At 42.3% G+C, this 14,853-nt stretch overlaps 1 protein-coding gene and 1 long non-coding RNA gene across 5 annotated transcripts in view; one reads left to right on the top strand and one right to left on the bottom strand.

Moving 5' to 3' along the window:
* LOC135285170 (Golgi integral membrane protein 4-like) overlaps nucleotides 1-8,451 on the bottom strand; it is a 33,780-nt gene extending 25,329 nt beyond the window's left edge. The window contains exons 1-2 of one of the 3 annotated variants that reach the window (XM_064397190.1): nucleotides 7,943-8,451; nucleotides 2,784-2,858 (exon numbers count right to left, since the gene is read on the bottom strand). In XM_064397190.1, the coding sequence (XP_064253260.1) occupies nucleotides 2,784-2,858; nucleotides 7,943-8,129 (262 nt within the window). In that variant the 5' untranslated portion in view covers nucleotides 8,130-8,451. The remainder of the gene's footprint in view (nucleotides 1-2,783; nucleotides 2,859-7,942) is intronic. The other 2 variants (XM_064397191.1, XM_064397189.1) reach the window with 2 other exon arrangements.
* Nucleotides 8,452-8,618: 167 nt separating this feature from the next.
* On the top strand, nucleotides 8,619-12,497 carry LOC135285193 (uncharacterized). Of its 2 annotated transcripts, none has more exons than XR_010350168.1 (3): nucleotides 8,619-8,758; nucleotides 9,688-9,773; nucleotides 12,362-12,497. It is a non-coding gene; the product is annotated as an uncharacterized LOC135285193 (long non-coding RNA). The 2 variants fall into 2 exon arrangements; XR_010350167.1 differs by having other exon boundaries at nucleotides 8,643-8,778.
* The last annotated feature ends 2,356 nt before the right edge of the window (nucleotides 12,498-14,853 follow it).

Genomic DNA, 14,853 nt, shown 5'->3' with positions numbered 1-14,853 from the left:
GTTTATATTTATATTTATGTTTATGTTTATATTTATATTTATATTTATATTTATGTTTATATTTATGTTTATGTTTATATTTATATTTATGTTTAAATTTATATTTATATTTATGTTTATGTTTATATTTATATTTATATTTATATTTATATTTAATTTATATTAATATTTCAGTAGTAATGTTCTAATAAAGAATTGTTCAGCATATATATTTATATTATTTATATTATATCTATATTTATATTTATACTTATATTCATATTCATATTCATACTCACATTCAATTTTTAATGTTTTAATAAAGCATTGTTCAGCATATTTATATTTATGTTTATATTTATATTTATATTTATGTTTATGTTTATATTTATATTTATATTTATGTTTATGTTTATATTTATGTTTATGTTTATATTTATATTTATGTTTATGTTTATGTTTATATTTATATTTATGTTTATGTTTATATTTATATTTATATTTATGTTTATGTTTATATTTATATTTATATTTATATTTATGTTTATATTTATGTTTATGTTTATATTTATATTTATGTTTAAATTTATATTTATATTTATGTTTATGTTTATATTTATATTTATATTTATATTTATATTTAATTTATATTAATATTTCAGTAGTAATGTTCTAATAAAGAATTGTTCAGCATATATATTTATATTATTTATATTATATCTATATTTATATTTATACTTATATTCATATTCATACTCACATTCAATTTTTAATGTTTTAATAAAGCATTGTTCAGCATATTTATATTTATGTTTATATTTATATTTATGTTTATATTTATATTTATATTTATATTTATATTTATGTTTATGTTTATGTTTATGTTTATGTTTATGTTTATATTTATGTTTATATTTATATTTATGTTTATGCTTATGTTTATATTTATGTTTATATTTATATTTATATTTATATTTATATTTATATTTATATTTATATTTATATTTATGTTTATGTTTATGTTTATATTTATGTTTATATTTATGTTTATATTTATGTTTATATTTATATTTATGTTTATGCTTATGTTTATATTTATGTTTATATTTATATTTATATTTATATTTATATTTATATTTATATTTATATTTATATTTATGTTTATGTTTATGTTTATGTTTATGTTTATGTTTATGTTTATATTTATGTTTATGTTTATGTTTATATTTATATTTATATTTATATTTATATTTATATTTATATTTAATTTATATTAATATTTCAGTAGTAATGTTCTAATAAAGAATTGTTCAGCATATATATTTATATTATTTATATTATATCTATATTTATATTTATACTTATATTCATATTCATACTCACATTCAATTTTTAATGTTTTAATAAAGCATTGTTCAGCATATTTATATTTATGTTTATATTTATATTTATATTTATATTTATATTTATATTTATGTTTATGTTTATATTTATGTTTATGTTTATGTTTATGTTTATGTTTATATTTATATTTATGTTTATGTTTATATTTATGTTTATGTTTATATTTATGTTTATGTTTATGTTTATGTTTATATTTATGTTTATGTTTATATTTATATTTATATTTATATTTATGTTTATATTTATGTTTATATTTATATTTATATTTATATTTATATTTAATTTATATTAATATTTCAGTAGTAATGTTCTAATAAAGAATTGTTCAGCATATATATTTATATTATTTATATTATATCTATATTTATATTTATACTTATATTCATATTCATACTCACATTCAATTTTTAATGTTTTAATAAAGCATTGTTCAGCATATTTATATTTATGTTTATATTTATATTTATATTTATATTTATATTTATATTTATATTTATATTTATGTTTATATTTATATTTATGTTTATATTTATGTTTATATTTATATTTATGTTTATGTTTATGTTTATATTTATATTTATATTTATATTTATATTTATATTTATATTTATATTTATATTTATATTTATGTTTATGTTTATATTTATATTTATATTTATATTTATATTTATATTTATGTTTATGTTTATGTTTATATTTATATTTATGTTTATATTTATGTTTATATTTATGTTTATGTTTATGTTTATATTTATGTTTATGTTTATGTTTATATTTATATTTATGTTTATATTTATGTTTATATTTATATTTATGTTTATGTTTATATTTATATTTATATTTATGTTTATGTTTATGTTTATGTTTATATTTATATTTATGTTTATGTTTATGTTTATGTTTATATTTATATTTATATTTATATTTATATTTATATTTATATTTATGTTTATGTTTATATTTATGTTTATGTTTATGTTTATATTTATGATTATGTTTATGTTTATGTTTATGTTTATATTTATGTTTATGTTTATGTTTATATTTATATTTATGATTATGTTTATGTTTATGTTTATGTTTATATTTATGTTTATGTTTATATTTATATTTATATTTATATTTATGTTTATGTTTATATTTATGTTTATGTTTATGTTTATATTTATATTTATATTTATATTTATATTTATATTTCAGTAGTAATGTTCTAATAAAGCATTGCTCAGCATATATATTTATATTATTTATATTTATATTTACATTTACATTTCTATTTAATTTTTAATGTTCCAACAAGCCCTGCCCATCACTCCGAAGCCTCGGCTCCCTGCCCACCCCTCCCTGCGGGGCTCCCTGATTTGGCTTTTCCAGCCTCTCTGCCCTGGGCCAGGCCTCACCTTCCTTGGTCTTCTTGTGCTCGGCCCTCTCCTTCTGCAGGGCGCGCTCCAGGCGGGCGCGGTGCTCGTACACCACTGCGGAGAGCACAGCACCGCCAGCCTCCCATTTACCCCACTGACATTTTCCCCACCACTAAAAAAAATCTCATTTTTGCCCACCATAAAAAAAAAAAAATCAGATTTTTTTCCCCACCATTAAAAAAAAAATCAGATATTTTCCCCACCATTAAAAAAAAAAAAAATCAGATATTTTCCCCCACCATTAAAAATAAAAATCTGGTTTATTCCACCATTAAAGAAAAAAAAAATCTGATTTTTTTTCCCCGCCATTAAAAAAGTCAGATATTTTTCCCACCATTTCAAAAATTCATATTTTTCCCGCCATTTAAAAAAAAAATCAGATATTTCCGCCACCATTAAAAAAAAAAATCAGATATTTTTCCACCATATTAAAAAAAACAACAATTCAGATTAGAGAACCAATTAGGTCGACCTATATCATATCTATAAAAGCAATAGGTGTCGTAATAATAATAATAATAATAATAATAATAATAATAATAATAACAACAACTATAACAACGCCACCACCAATAATAATAATAATAAATAATAATAATAATAATAATAATAATAATAACTATAACAACACCACCAATAATAATAATAACAATAATAATAATAATAATAATAATTATAACAACGCCACCACCAATAATAATAATAATAATAAATAATAATAATAATAATAATGATAACTATAACACCACCACCAATAATAATAATAATAATAATAATAATAATAATAATAATAACTATAACACCACCACCAATAATAGTAATAATAGTAATAATAATAATAATAATAATAATAATAATAATAATAATAATAATAATAATAATTTAATAATATGGAATAAAGAGCTTGATCAACCTTCTATGAATCCCAGAGTCAACACTAATTCTTGCCCACCCTGTTGCTACCTCAGGCCCTCAGTGCAGGAGAGATTTTTTCCCCTTCCAGAACCCAGGCCAGGATTTTTTCCCCTTCCAGAACCCAGGCCAGGATTTTTTCCCCTTCCAGAACCCAGGCCAGGATTTGTTCCCCTTCCAGAACCCAGGCCAGGATTTTTCCCTTCCAGAACCCAGGCCAGGACTTTTTCCCCTTCCAGAACCCAGGCCAGGATTTTTTCCCCTTCCAGAACCCAGGCCAGGATTTTTCCCTTCCAGAACCCCTGAGAGGCCCTGGGGCTGTTCAGAGCCATGATCTGGACCTGGGTGGTCCCCGTGGGTCCCTCCCCGCTCAGGACAATCCCAAACTCCACCTTTCTTTCCTCGTTCTTTGCTCATTTTTGCTGGGACACAGCAGCAGCTCGCCCGGCCAAACTCGGGGAGCCAGAAATGCGGAATAATTTGTTTTTGTGGAGGGGTGATGTGTAAATGCAGCTGGAATCCACCACCCCGACCTGCTGCCACAGGAGCTGCTGGAGCCATGGAAAGGGCACAGGGGGATCCAGGTCGTGCCACAAGGGCAGGCCAAGGTTTTACCTTCGCAATCATCTAAACTAAACGCCAAAAATACAAACGAGGGCTTCTCAACAAAACACAAATGTAAAAATAAAGCGTACAAGAGATGGAGTTAGGATAAATACAGAGACATTGTCAAAGCTTGCAGGGGTTAGAAGAGAGTGTGGCTCAGAGATTAATAAAGAGGACAATATGTTAAAAATCAATATTCATGACTTGGGTGATGATCAAGTCATGGATGATTCAAAACTTGAGGGAGCTGTTCATGCACCCTGCTGCCATCCAGACGGGAAATTCAGACCCTGGAGGACAGCAGGCTGGAAATCAGCCCTGAAGAAAATAATGCTGGGATTCAGGAAGGCTGCAGATTTAATTCCAGGGCTCTCCCCAGCAGCAGGAAGGTCACCAGCCCTTGGCACTGCACTGGAGGCGTGCCGGCTGGCCAAGGGGAGGTGAGGTGAGGTGAGGTGAGGTGAGGTCACTCCTGCAGTTCTGGGTCCATTCTGACCGCAGGAACGTGGCCTGCTGAGTTTTGTTTCTCTGCAAAAAGGCCATTGTTGGCGTCCAGGGACGAGCCCCAGGGTTGTCCCCAGCACCAGACACAGATGAGCCTCCCAAAATTCTCTCTCTCATCTGCCCCTTGCCAGGCTTCCCCAAATCCAAAAAGAAGCCTCGCCTTTGTGGAGATTGTTGGACAAGAGAGTGTCTCCTCAAAATAAAGAAGGGTAGCCATGGCAACGGCTGTGTTTGGGAACGGCAGGACTGCCAGGGGGCTGGGAGTCCCAACAGCCTGCAGCTCACACCTTTGGGTGGAAAAACGATGAGTTTGGCTCAGCTGTTCCCAAACCTGGGGTTCCCAGAGGCTGCCACTGTCATCCTCAGGAGCAGCAGCCCCTCTGGCACAGCAGGGAGGGATCGGGGTAAGTTCTGCCCTGCTGGGCTCTGCACGTCCCAAACTGGGGATCGTGGCTGGGACTGAGCTGGAGGTGAAGGGAAAATGGAAGCAAAGCACGAGGTGGCAGCGCTGAAGCTGAGCACACGTTAATTAGATTCACTGATTGGGTTTTGTCTCCTGCAGAGGAGCAGCACAGCCCACACTGTGCAAACAGAACACAGCCCTGGGCAGCCCTGCTGGGATGCTCCACTTGCAGCTCACAGCCACCAGCAGAAATTTAACCCTGGAAGACTCAGATGTTGAGGATGCCCTGGGGAATATCCCTGGATGTGTCCACAAAGGTCATGACAGAACACCCTGGATTTGATTTTCGCTGGGGAGGAGCTCCCATGTAAACACTGTGATCTAAACTGACTTTTTAGGGGGAAAAAAAAAGGGGTTAAATAATATCTTGATTTTGAGTAGAACAGTTTTTGGCCACGTGGATTCATTCTGTGGGAATTCCAGGGGCTGCCCGTCCTCCAGCCCTGCCTACCCCCAGGGCATTCCCACCAAACCTCACATGGGGAGCTCAGCAAATCCCCCCAGAGACCCCAAATCCTGCGGCAGCTGCTGGGCACACCCAGCAAGGCTGGAACATGGGCTGGACAAAGGAGATGAGAGCTCAGCAGAGGGGTAACCGCGTGTCCTCAGCCCTCCCACGGGCTGAAATCCCATTTTCCCACAGCCAGGCATTTATGTAAGGAGGACAAACGAGGGGAGAGAGGGGGAGGAGGAATCCACACGCAGCTCCTGCCAGGGGAGCCAAGCGCTGGGCAGCGGGATCAGAAAAGCCAGTTCTTCCTCCTCCTCTTCCTCCTCCTCTTCCTCCTCCTCGTCCCATTTTTTAGGGAGCTAAAAATCCATCAGAAGCATCCATCAGCTCCAAAATGCTAGCATGACTTTTTAAATCCCGGATCAACCTCTCGAGAATGAGGTGGGTTTGTCAGAAAAGCCAATTCTTCCTCCTCCTCTTCCTCTTCTTCTCCCTCTTTTTAGGGAGCTAAAGAAATCTGCAGCATTCATCAGCCCCAAAAAGCTGCCACAACTTTTTTTGGACTTTTTTTGTCTCGGACTTTTTTCAGTCCGACCCAACAGCTCGAGAATGAGGTGGGTTTGTCAATGGGATCAGAAAAGCCAGTTCTTCCTCCTCCTCCTCTTCTTGCCCTCTTTTTAGGGAGCTAAAAAACTGCAGCATGCATCAGCCCCAAAAAGCTGTTACGATTTTTTAAATCCTGGACCAACCTCTCGAGAACAAGGTGGGTTTGCCAGAAAAGCCAATTCTGCTTCTTCCTCTTCCCCTTTTTCTTTTGGGAGCCAAAAACCTGCAGCATCCATCAGCCCCAAAAAGCTGGCAGGACTCTTTTAGTCCCGGACTTTTTTTAGTCTGGACTTTTTCAGTCTGGACCAACCTCTCAAGAACGAGGTCGGTTTGTCAGAAAAGCCAATTCTTCTTCCTCCTCTTCTCCTCTTCTTCCTCTTCCCCCCCCTTTTTTTTTTTTTTTTTTTTTTTAGGCAGCTAAAAATCTGCAGCATCCATCAGCCCCAAAATGCTGGCAGGACTTTTTTAGTCCGGATTTTTCAGCCCGGACCAACCTCTGGAGAGCGAGGAGGGTTTATCGCCCTGCAGAGGCAGTTTTGACTGTGACAAAACTTCAGGGACAGAGCCCTTCCCTCTCTGCTCGCTTCCACGCCCCTCTCAGAGCCTGCTCTGTGTTTTTACTGCCTCGCGTTCGGGTTTGGATTTGCAGCCAAAGGGAGAAGAAATGGAAATGGAATCGATGTGACGCAGCTGAGCTCGCCCATCCAGCCCCGATCCCCCTTTGCCAGTTCAGACTCAGTTCCTAATTCCTGACATCCAAATGGGGGAAAAGGAACAATTCAGATCCAGGGCTGCTCTAATTCCTGACATCCAAATGGGGGAAAAGAAACAATTCAGACTCAGGTTCTAATTCCTGACATCCAAATGGGGGAAAGGAAACAGTTCAGGCTCAGGGCTGCTCTAATTGCTGACATCCAGACTGGGGGAAAAGAAACAATTCAGATCCAGGGCTGCTCTAATTCCTGACATCCAGACTGGGGGGAAAGAAACAATTCAGATCCAAGGCTGCTCTAATTGCTGACATCCAAATGGGGGAAAAGAAACAATTCAGAGTCAGGTTCTAATTCCTGACATCCAAATGGGGGAAAGGAAACAATTCAGACCCAGGGCTGCTCTAATTCCTGACATCCAAATGGGGGAAGGAAACAGCGCAGCATCTTTAAAGCCAAGAGATGAGCAGGGGAGCATGCTTGTGGCTGGGAGGGAGGGAAGTTGGGGCAGGGTGTGCACAAAGGGACAGCTCCGGAGCGGGTCACTCACCTTGGAGCTCCGGAGAGGATCACTCCTCTCAGAGCTCTGGGGAGGATCACTCATCTTGGAGCTCCAGGGCTGGTCACTCATCTCGGAGCTCCGGAGAGGATCAGTGACCGTGGAGCTCCGGAGAGGATCACACTCACCTTGGAGCTCCGGAGGGGTCACTCAGAGCTCCAGAGCAGGTCACTCAGAGCTCCAGAGCACGTCACTCACCGTGGAGCTCCGGAGGGGTCACTCACCGTGGAGCTCCAGAGCAGGTCACTCAGAGCTCCAGAGTGGGTCATTCACCGTGGAGCTCCGGAGAGGCTCACACATCTTTGAGGCTCCGGAGGGGTCACTCACCTTGCAGCTGGGCTGACAGCGCTTCCTGCTGCTGTTTGTATTTCTGCGCCAGCGCCTCGGCGCTCCGCACCTTCTGCTGCAAGTGGTTGTAGAGGAAAGCCCCGGCGGCCAGGCAGGCCAGGGCCAGCAGGCAGAAGGCGCTCTGCAGCAGCCCCTTCTGCCTGCGGGAGCACATCCCGGTGCCCATGGCGGGCCCGGAGCCCGGCGCGGCGCAGCCCCGGCGCTGCTAAACCATCCGGTTACTGTGGCCCGGCCGCTCCTCCGCCCCGCGGATCGCTGCGGAAGATGCGGGCGGCGGCTCGGCCCCGCTCCCCGCGGCCCCGGAGCGGCTCCTGCCGGGCCCTACGCCCCGCCGGCCGGCGGGACATCCGAGCGGAGCCCGAGCATCCTCGGGGGGCGGCCCGGGGGGCTGCGGGCGGAGGGCACCGAGCAGCAGCAGCGGGAGCAGCAGCAGCAGGAGGAAGAGGAGGAGGAGGAGGAGGAAAACTTTTGCTTCCCATGTGCTGCGGCGGAGAGGGGGGGGCGGGAAGGGGGCACCGCCGCCTTTTGGCTCTTCCCACCTCCCCCGCTGGAGCGAGCACCGGAAAAAATAACCCGGCGAGAGGAGGAGAAGCCCTTGGGCCCCCTCCCCGCGGCTTCCCCCGGCGGCGGATCCTGCAGGAAGCGGCGGCACCGGGGCCGGAGGGCGGCCGGATCGCGGCGGCGGCGGCCGGGAGTCCGCCCTCGGCGGCGGGAGGGGCTGCGGGCTCGGGGGACACGGGGGCACCCGGGGACAGCAGGATGCCGAGCCCCCGGCACCACCCCGAGACCCTCGCGGTGTGTTCTTCCCCGCTCCGGTACCTGTTGCTGACGGGAGGAGGATGGGGGACACCGGGAGGGATGGAGCGGGAGAGCATCCTCACACGAGTTCTTTAAGAGCTGCTGAAAGATGTGGGGAAAGAGGAGCTGGTGAAGGCAGGAGGGCGGGAGGAGGGGAAGGATGGGGGTTTGGCTTTTTCCCGGTGGTTTGCGTTGGAAGGGACATTAAAGCTCATCCCTGCCGTGGGTTCCACCAGCCCAGGCTGCTCCAAGCCCTGCCCATCCCAGCCCTGGGCACTTCCAAGGTGCTCTGGACCTGCTCTCCATGTGGGCTTCTCTCTTGTGGCAGAGCCCAGCTGGTTTTACCCAGGTGTGTGATGCACAAGGTGACCCCTAAAGGTCCTTCCATGGTTTTGTACCTCACGGGACAGACAAAGCTCCTGGAGCCCTGCCCGGGCTCTGAGCTCACATCTGAGACCCCAGGTTTGTAATGAATCTTCTCTGACTGCCAGGCTGGCTCATCTTTTATCTGAGCTCACAAGGATATTTCTCCTGGAGTTCTGCCAAGCTCCCTCTTTCAGGCGCCGGGGGAATAAGCAACAATCACAACAGTTCTTCAGCAGCAATTCCCCTCCAAGAGTCGTGCGTGGTGGTTCCATAAATGTTAATCAAATGAGCTTTACAGCTCTGCTGGGAATTGGATGAGTGGCACTTCTGTCACCCCCATTTGTCATCGGGAAAACTGAGGCACAGTGTTCCTGTAAGGTTATGATTTATCCAAAATAACTTTTTTATGGTAGGATTTTTTTTTCCTCCCTCCCTCCCTGAGGATTTGAAGTGGATTTGGTGGATTTGTTCTGCCAGGCCTTGGGTGAGACTCAGCCTGCTGGAAATGGGGTGATACAGCTTCCACTAACAAGCTTTCCTTAATGAACTGATTACTGCAGCTCCTTCTGGAAAGCAGAGCAGCACTGATGGGATGCCACGGACTGAGTGTGTGCAGAACCAGGGATAACCTCGTTCATTTTCCCAGGTATTCAGCCCAAGACACTGCACTGTTCCAGACAGATTCACTGCCCAGCTGTGTCTCTAACACACGCCCAGCCCTGGGGTTGCTGAGTGCTCCAGCATCTCTCCAGGCTCTTTGTCAGGAGCTGGAATGTCCTGGCTGCATCCTGAGCAGCCTGTGGGATGAGGGGTTTCAGTCTCAATTTTGCCTCTATTCAGCACATTCTTTTTTCTTTTTCCTTTTTTTTTCCCCCTCCTGCACTCATTAATTACTTCCTCATGTGGTGATCCCTGCCTGAGAAACGCTGGGAGTTTTTGAGGTTTTTGACAGAGAGGAGTCTGGAAAAGGTTAAAATTTAGATTAGGGGATGTTTATCTGAGAAAGATCTGATTGACAGAATGTCTGCGAGCAGGCACTTTACTTTTGTAACAAAGAACTTTATTCCTGCAATAAACTCAGGTTTAGATTTCACTCCATATTTCTGCAGCAGATCTAAGGCCAGTGAGAGCCAAAGGCTTTGCTCCATGCTTGTGCTTTACCAATATTTAAATGATTCAGAGGATTCCTCCTCATACAAATCCCCACAACATCCCACGATGTTGCACGAGTATTTTTGGGGAGATCAGAGGAGGAGAAACCCCTGAGCTAAACAAACTGACCATGGGTGACAGCTCCCTGCAATCCCAGCTCAAAATGCTTCGTGCCTCAGGGATTATCTGCTCATCTCCTTTTGCTCCCTCTGATCACATCTGATGACAGCTTTAGAACAATAATCTGACCAGAACAAGCAATTCCCATGGGAAAGCTCGGGGTGCATGTGCTTGTAAAGAAAATGCCACATTCCCCCCACGTGGAACAAACTGTGAGCATTAACCATCTGTGCAAGTTGTGCAGTGCTGGAAAGCCCCAGCCTTTTAATCAGAGCTCTGGATTCCACGGCAGGATTTCATCAGCTGTGGGAGTGTTTTCAGCCAGGTTATGGAAATTCTGTCAAGAAACCAAGTGGCTGAGAAAGATGGATGGAAGGAATGTGCTGGGAGGAGGCAGCATTGTTTAGGGGTTGGAGTTTTTTAAATCTACAGATAAATGTGCCACGTGTCACACTGGACACTCACCCTAAAGGTTTTGTGGGGTTTGGATCTGCTCTCTAGGGAATCCCACTCTGGGAATCCAGTGCACAAATGTGGGAGGGAACAGGCTGAGCAGGGGAGGAGGAGTTTGAGGCAGGAGTCCAGAGGGTGAGAAATGACAGAAATGTTGAGAATGGCATGAGAAATGGATGAGAAATGAGAAATGGATGAGAAATGGATGAGAAATGGATGAGAAGTGGCACAAATGTTTCAAAGTGGGCACCTTGCTGTGCCTGGATTCAGAGCACGAGAGGAACCAGCACTCCTGGGGCTGCCTGCCCTTCCCCACACAGAAATTCCCAATTAATTGCTCCAGCAGCAAAAAATGCCCTGAAATGTACCCATTCTTGGGGACAGATCTCACCTCGGTGTCCCCAAGGTTGAGGGGTGGGAGAGCTGAAGCATTCCTGTCTTCCCAGAACAAGAAGTGACAGCTTCTAATTAGAATTCATTAGAGGCAGCCCCGGGGAGCTGATGGGCCCATTTTTCAGCATGTGCTGTTGAAATTATTTTTCATCTGACGATGACACGTTGGCTCAGTGCTCTGAGTTCCCTTCCCCAAGCCCACAGAATTCCTTTGAGTCATCTGTGCTGTGCCTGAAAGTGAGGAATGAGATCCCAGACCCCTCAGCACACCCTGGGCATGGCCTGGGTACAGGAGAAGGGGAATGGAGGAGCAAAATGAGGCAGAAACATTTTTTTTTTAAAGTTACAAGGTAAAACTCATCATCTAGATGAGCATTCCGTAGAAACTGGAGCACAAGGAGATCCACAGTTACTGAATGTCTGGATATTTTGGCAGTTATTTGGTATTTACCTTAAAATCAGCTCCCAGAGTCAAAGTATTCTGAGAGAAATTATTCTTTCAAAATATTCTCTCTCTTTATTCTTTCAAAAAATTATCTTTACTTCAAGAATTTACAGTGCAAAAAGCTTCCACCATGTGAATCTTAGGTCAAAGTATTCTGAGGAAAACTGTTTATTCTTTAAAAAAATATTCTTTACTCCAAGAATTTACAGTGCAAAAAACTTCCACCATGTGAATCTTAGATCCTCTGAGAAAAAACCCCATCTTTGCCTTTTAGTTCTACCTCATCTTTTCATTTTAGTTAGTCTTTTTCAGTTCTACCTCATCCCAGTTTGGACTGGGAATCTTCCTTGCTTTGAGTCCTGGACCAGTCTGTGATTTGGGTTAGTTTTTATTCAAAAAGCAATAAAACACCAGGCCTCACCAGGCAGGATTCTGGAGGTGCAGACCTCCAGAAATTATAATTAATATAATAATGATATTATTTTCCCTGCTGTGGGTGAAGTCCCATTTGTCACCGTGTTGTGGGGGGGATTTCTGGGGAAAATAAAGAACATTTTAATTGCTGTTAACCAGGCTGGAGCCTGAGCAGGGGATGGTGGGAGGAGAAGCAGCAGCAGCAGTGTGGAGCTGGCACAGAACACTCAGCAGATCTGCTCTGCTCCCTCCTCCAGGATGTTCTGCTGCTCTGTGCCACCTCAGGGTGACAGAGAGCTGAGAGTTCCTGAGAATTCCTCACTGCAGAGTTTTTCCAGGGGAAGCTTCAAGCCTGCACAAGCACTGTGGGATCAGCCAGCCCCATCCCTTGGACACAGGGCTGCTCTGTCTGACTTCATGCTCTGCAGATATCCGTGACACATCGAGCTGGAAAGATCATTTATGAGCAACTCAAGCTGGCTTTTCTACACAGAAGGTGTCAGCCAGGGAGATTTCAGTCTGGATTTTAAAACCCCCAGAAGCCAAGAGCTTAAGTCATCTCTGCTTTGTCACTGTGTGCTAACTGTAGCCATTTAGGGTGAGATTTTAGACATTGCTTAATCACTGTTGGCTTGAAATAGAATAGGTTTTCCTGAACCATGCATTCGGGTCCTGAAAATCCCATTCAGCATTTTTCTGCACATGGATCATGGGAACACTGTCCAAAGGGTTTTGCCAGAGAGATGTGGAGTCTGAGGTTCACATCTGAATTCAGGAGTGATGAAAGAATCTGTGAATCTTCCTAAGGTGGATTCAGCAGCCTCCTTCCAGGGATCCATCTCCAGCTGGCAGGAGTGGATGTCTTTAGTAGCAAGACTTTCACAAGGAGAACAACACAAAGCCATAAGAATGGAAATCACCTCCTGTTCTGTTAAATTAACCTGTCAAGAATTCTCTCTGTGGCCAACAATCAAGCTGACAATAAGCTAATTACAGAAAGACCTCTCAACACAAAAGGTATTAGATTGACTGGCTTGTTACCTGCCTGTATTTTCCTGCCTGAGCAGCCCACAGATCTTCAGGCACATTGTTGATTTGCCTCCTTGTGTGATCCCAGGGGCTGTGTGGGGAGATAAAATCTGCAGCAGTGCCTGTGACTCTCCCAGATCCCGGGGCTGGAGGCACAGCAGCCAATTCCCCTGCACAAAACCACTCCCTGCAGCCAGCACTGCCTGCAAAGTCAACCTCAAGGAGCTCCAGCTCTGTTTCTTACACAACACCCAGGAACAATCCTCTTGGGAAGCCCTCCCAGCCCTCTTTATATCATTTAGATAAGAAAAAAGCCCCTTTAGGGCAAAGTAGTTCAAGCCCCTCTTCTGCAGATGATGCACTGATGGGTAGAGCAGGTTTAGCCCTGCATTTAAACACCCTGAGGGATGCCTTGGGAAGGCTGGCCTGGAACAGAGGCTGCACAGAGCTACAGAATAAAGCAGGGATTTGTGAAAAGGATCTCCTCCATGGATCCACTTTGGGCAGCACAAGAGCCCAGCCAGGGCTGCACCCAAGGTGAACCAAAATGGTTCCAAAATGAGCCCAAGAGGAACCCAAATGGTCCCAAAATGAACCAAAATGGTTCCAAAATGAACCCAAGGTGAACCCGAATGGTCCCAAAATGAACCCAAGATGAACCCAAATGGTCCCAAAATGAACCTAAATGTTCCCAAAATGAGCCCAAGATGAACCCAAATGGTCCCAAAATGAACGCAAATGGTCCCAAAATGAGCCCAAGATAAACCCAAATGGTCCCAAAATGCACGAGCACTCACGGGGTCTCTCCCTTTTACAAGTTCTGCTCCATTTGCAAATTGGAGTTAATTGTCCAATTCCAGCTTCAGCCCATGCAGTCCCATCCTTGTTTTTCTCTCTTCAGCCCACGTTGTTTGTGCTCTTGGGCCTGAGATTTGAATAATTTGTCCCCAGCTGGAGCAGGAATTGTTTTGTCTCCCTGCTCTGTGCACAGAGCTCACCATCCCCTGATGTGAACCCAGACCCACTCACTAAAGCAGCACCTGAGGCTTCAACAGCACAGGACAATCATGCTGAAATTCCACCTTTTTCTCTCTGAAACTTCCCCAATCCCCCCTGTTCCCCTGCTCCTCGGTTATCTGCCACTGGCAGGTCCTCCCTGCCTCCTCAGACATCTCTGCAGCTTGCTCCCAGCAGGTTCCCTGTCTTGGAGTGTGGATGGAAAAGGGGGAATGGCAGTGAATCCTTCCCTGGACACCCCGGAGTGGGGAATGAGCAGCCCTGCAGAAAAAATGGGATGTCCCTCCTCAGCATTCCTGCAGAAAAAATGGGATGTCCCTCCAGGGACAACAGCACCGGGATTTCATTAATTGGGTTTTCAGCAGGAGCCAGTGATTGTAAAAATCACCAAGGGGCTCATCAAGGACTGGAAGGGTGGGGTTGGGTTAGGTTCACTTTTAAAATTTAACTCCGATTTATGACAGGACCTGACAAGATTCACAGCAGGAAAACTGTTAATAAAATCTTTGTGTCTTGTTGCTGTGTGCAATTTCACTTTTAAAACTTAACTCTGATTTAGGACAGGACCTGACAAGAATTACAGCATGAGCCCTATTCATAAAATCTTTGTGTGTTCTTGCTGTGTGCAATTTCACTTTTAAAACTTACCCCTGATTTGGGACAGGACCTGACAAGAATTACAGCTATTCATAAAATCTTTGTG

Source organism: Passer domesticus, chromosome 22 (genome assembly GCF_036417665.1).
Source record: "Passer domesticus isolate bPasDom1 chromosome 22, bPasDom1.hap1, whole genome shotgun sequence".
NCBI lineage: Eukaryota > Metazoa > Chordata > Aves > Passeriformes > Passeridae > Passer > Passer domesticus.
This window is presented reverse-complemented; position numbering and strand designations above follow the sequence as displayed.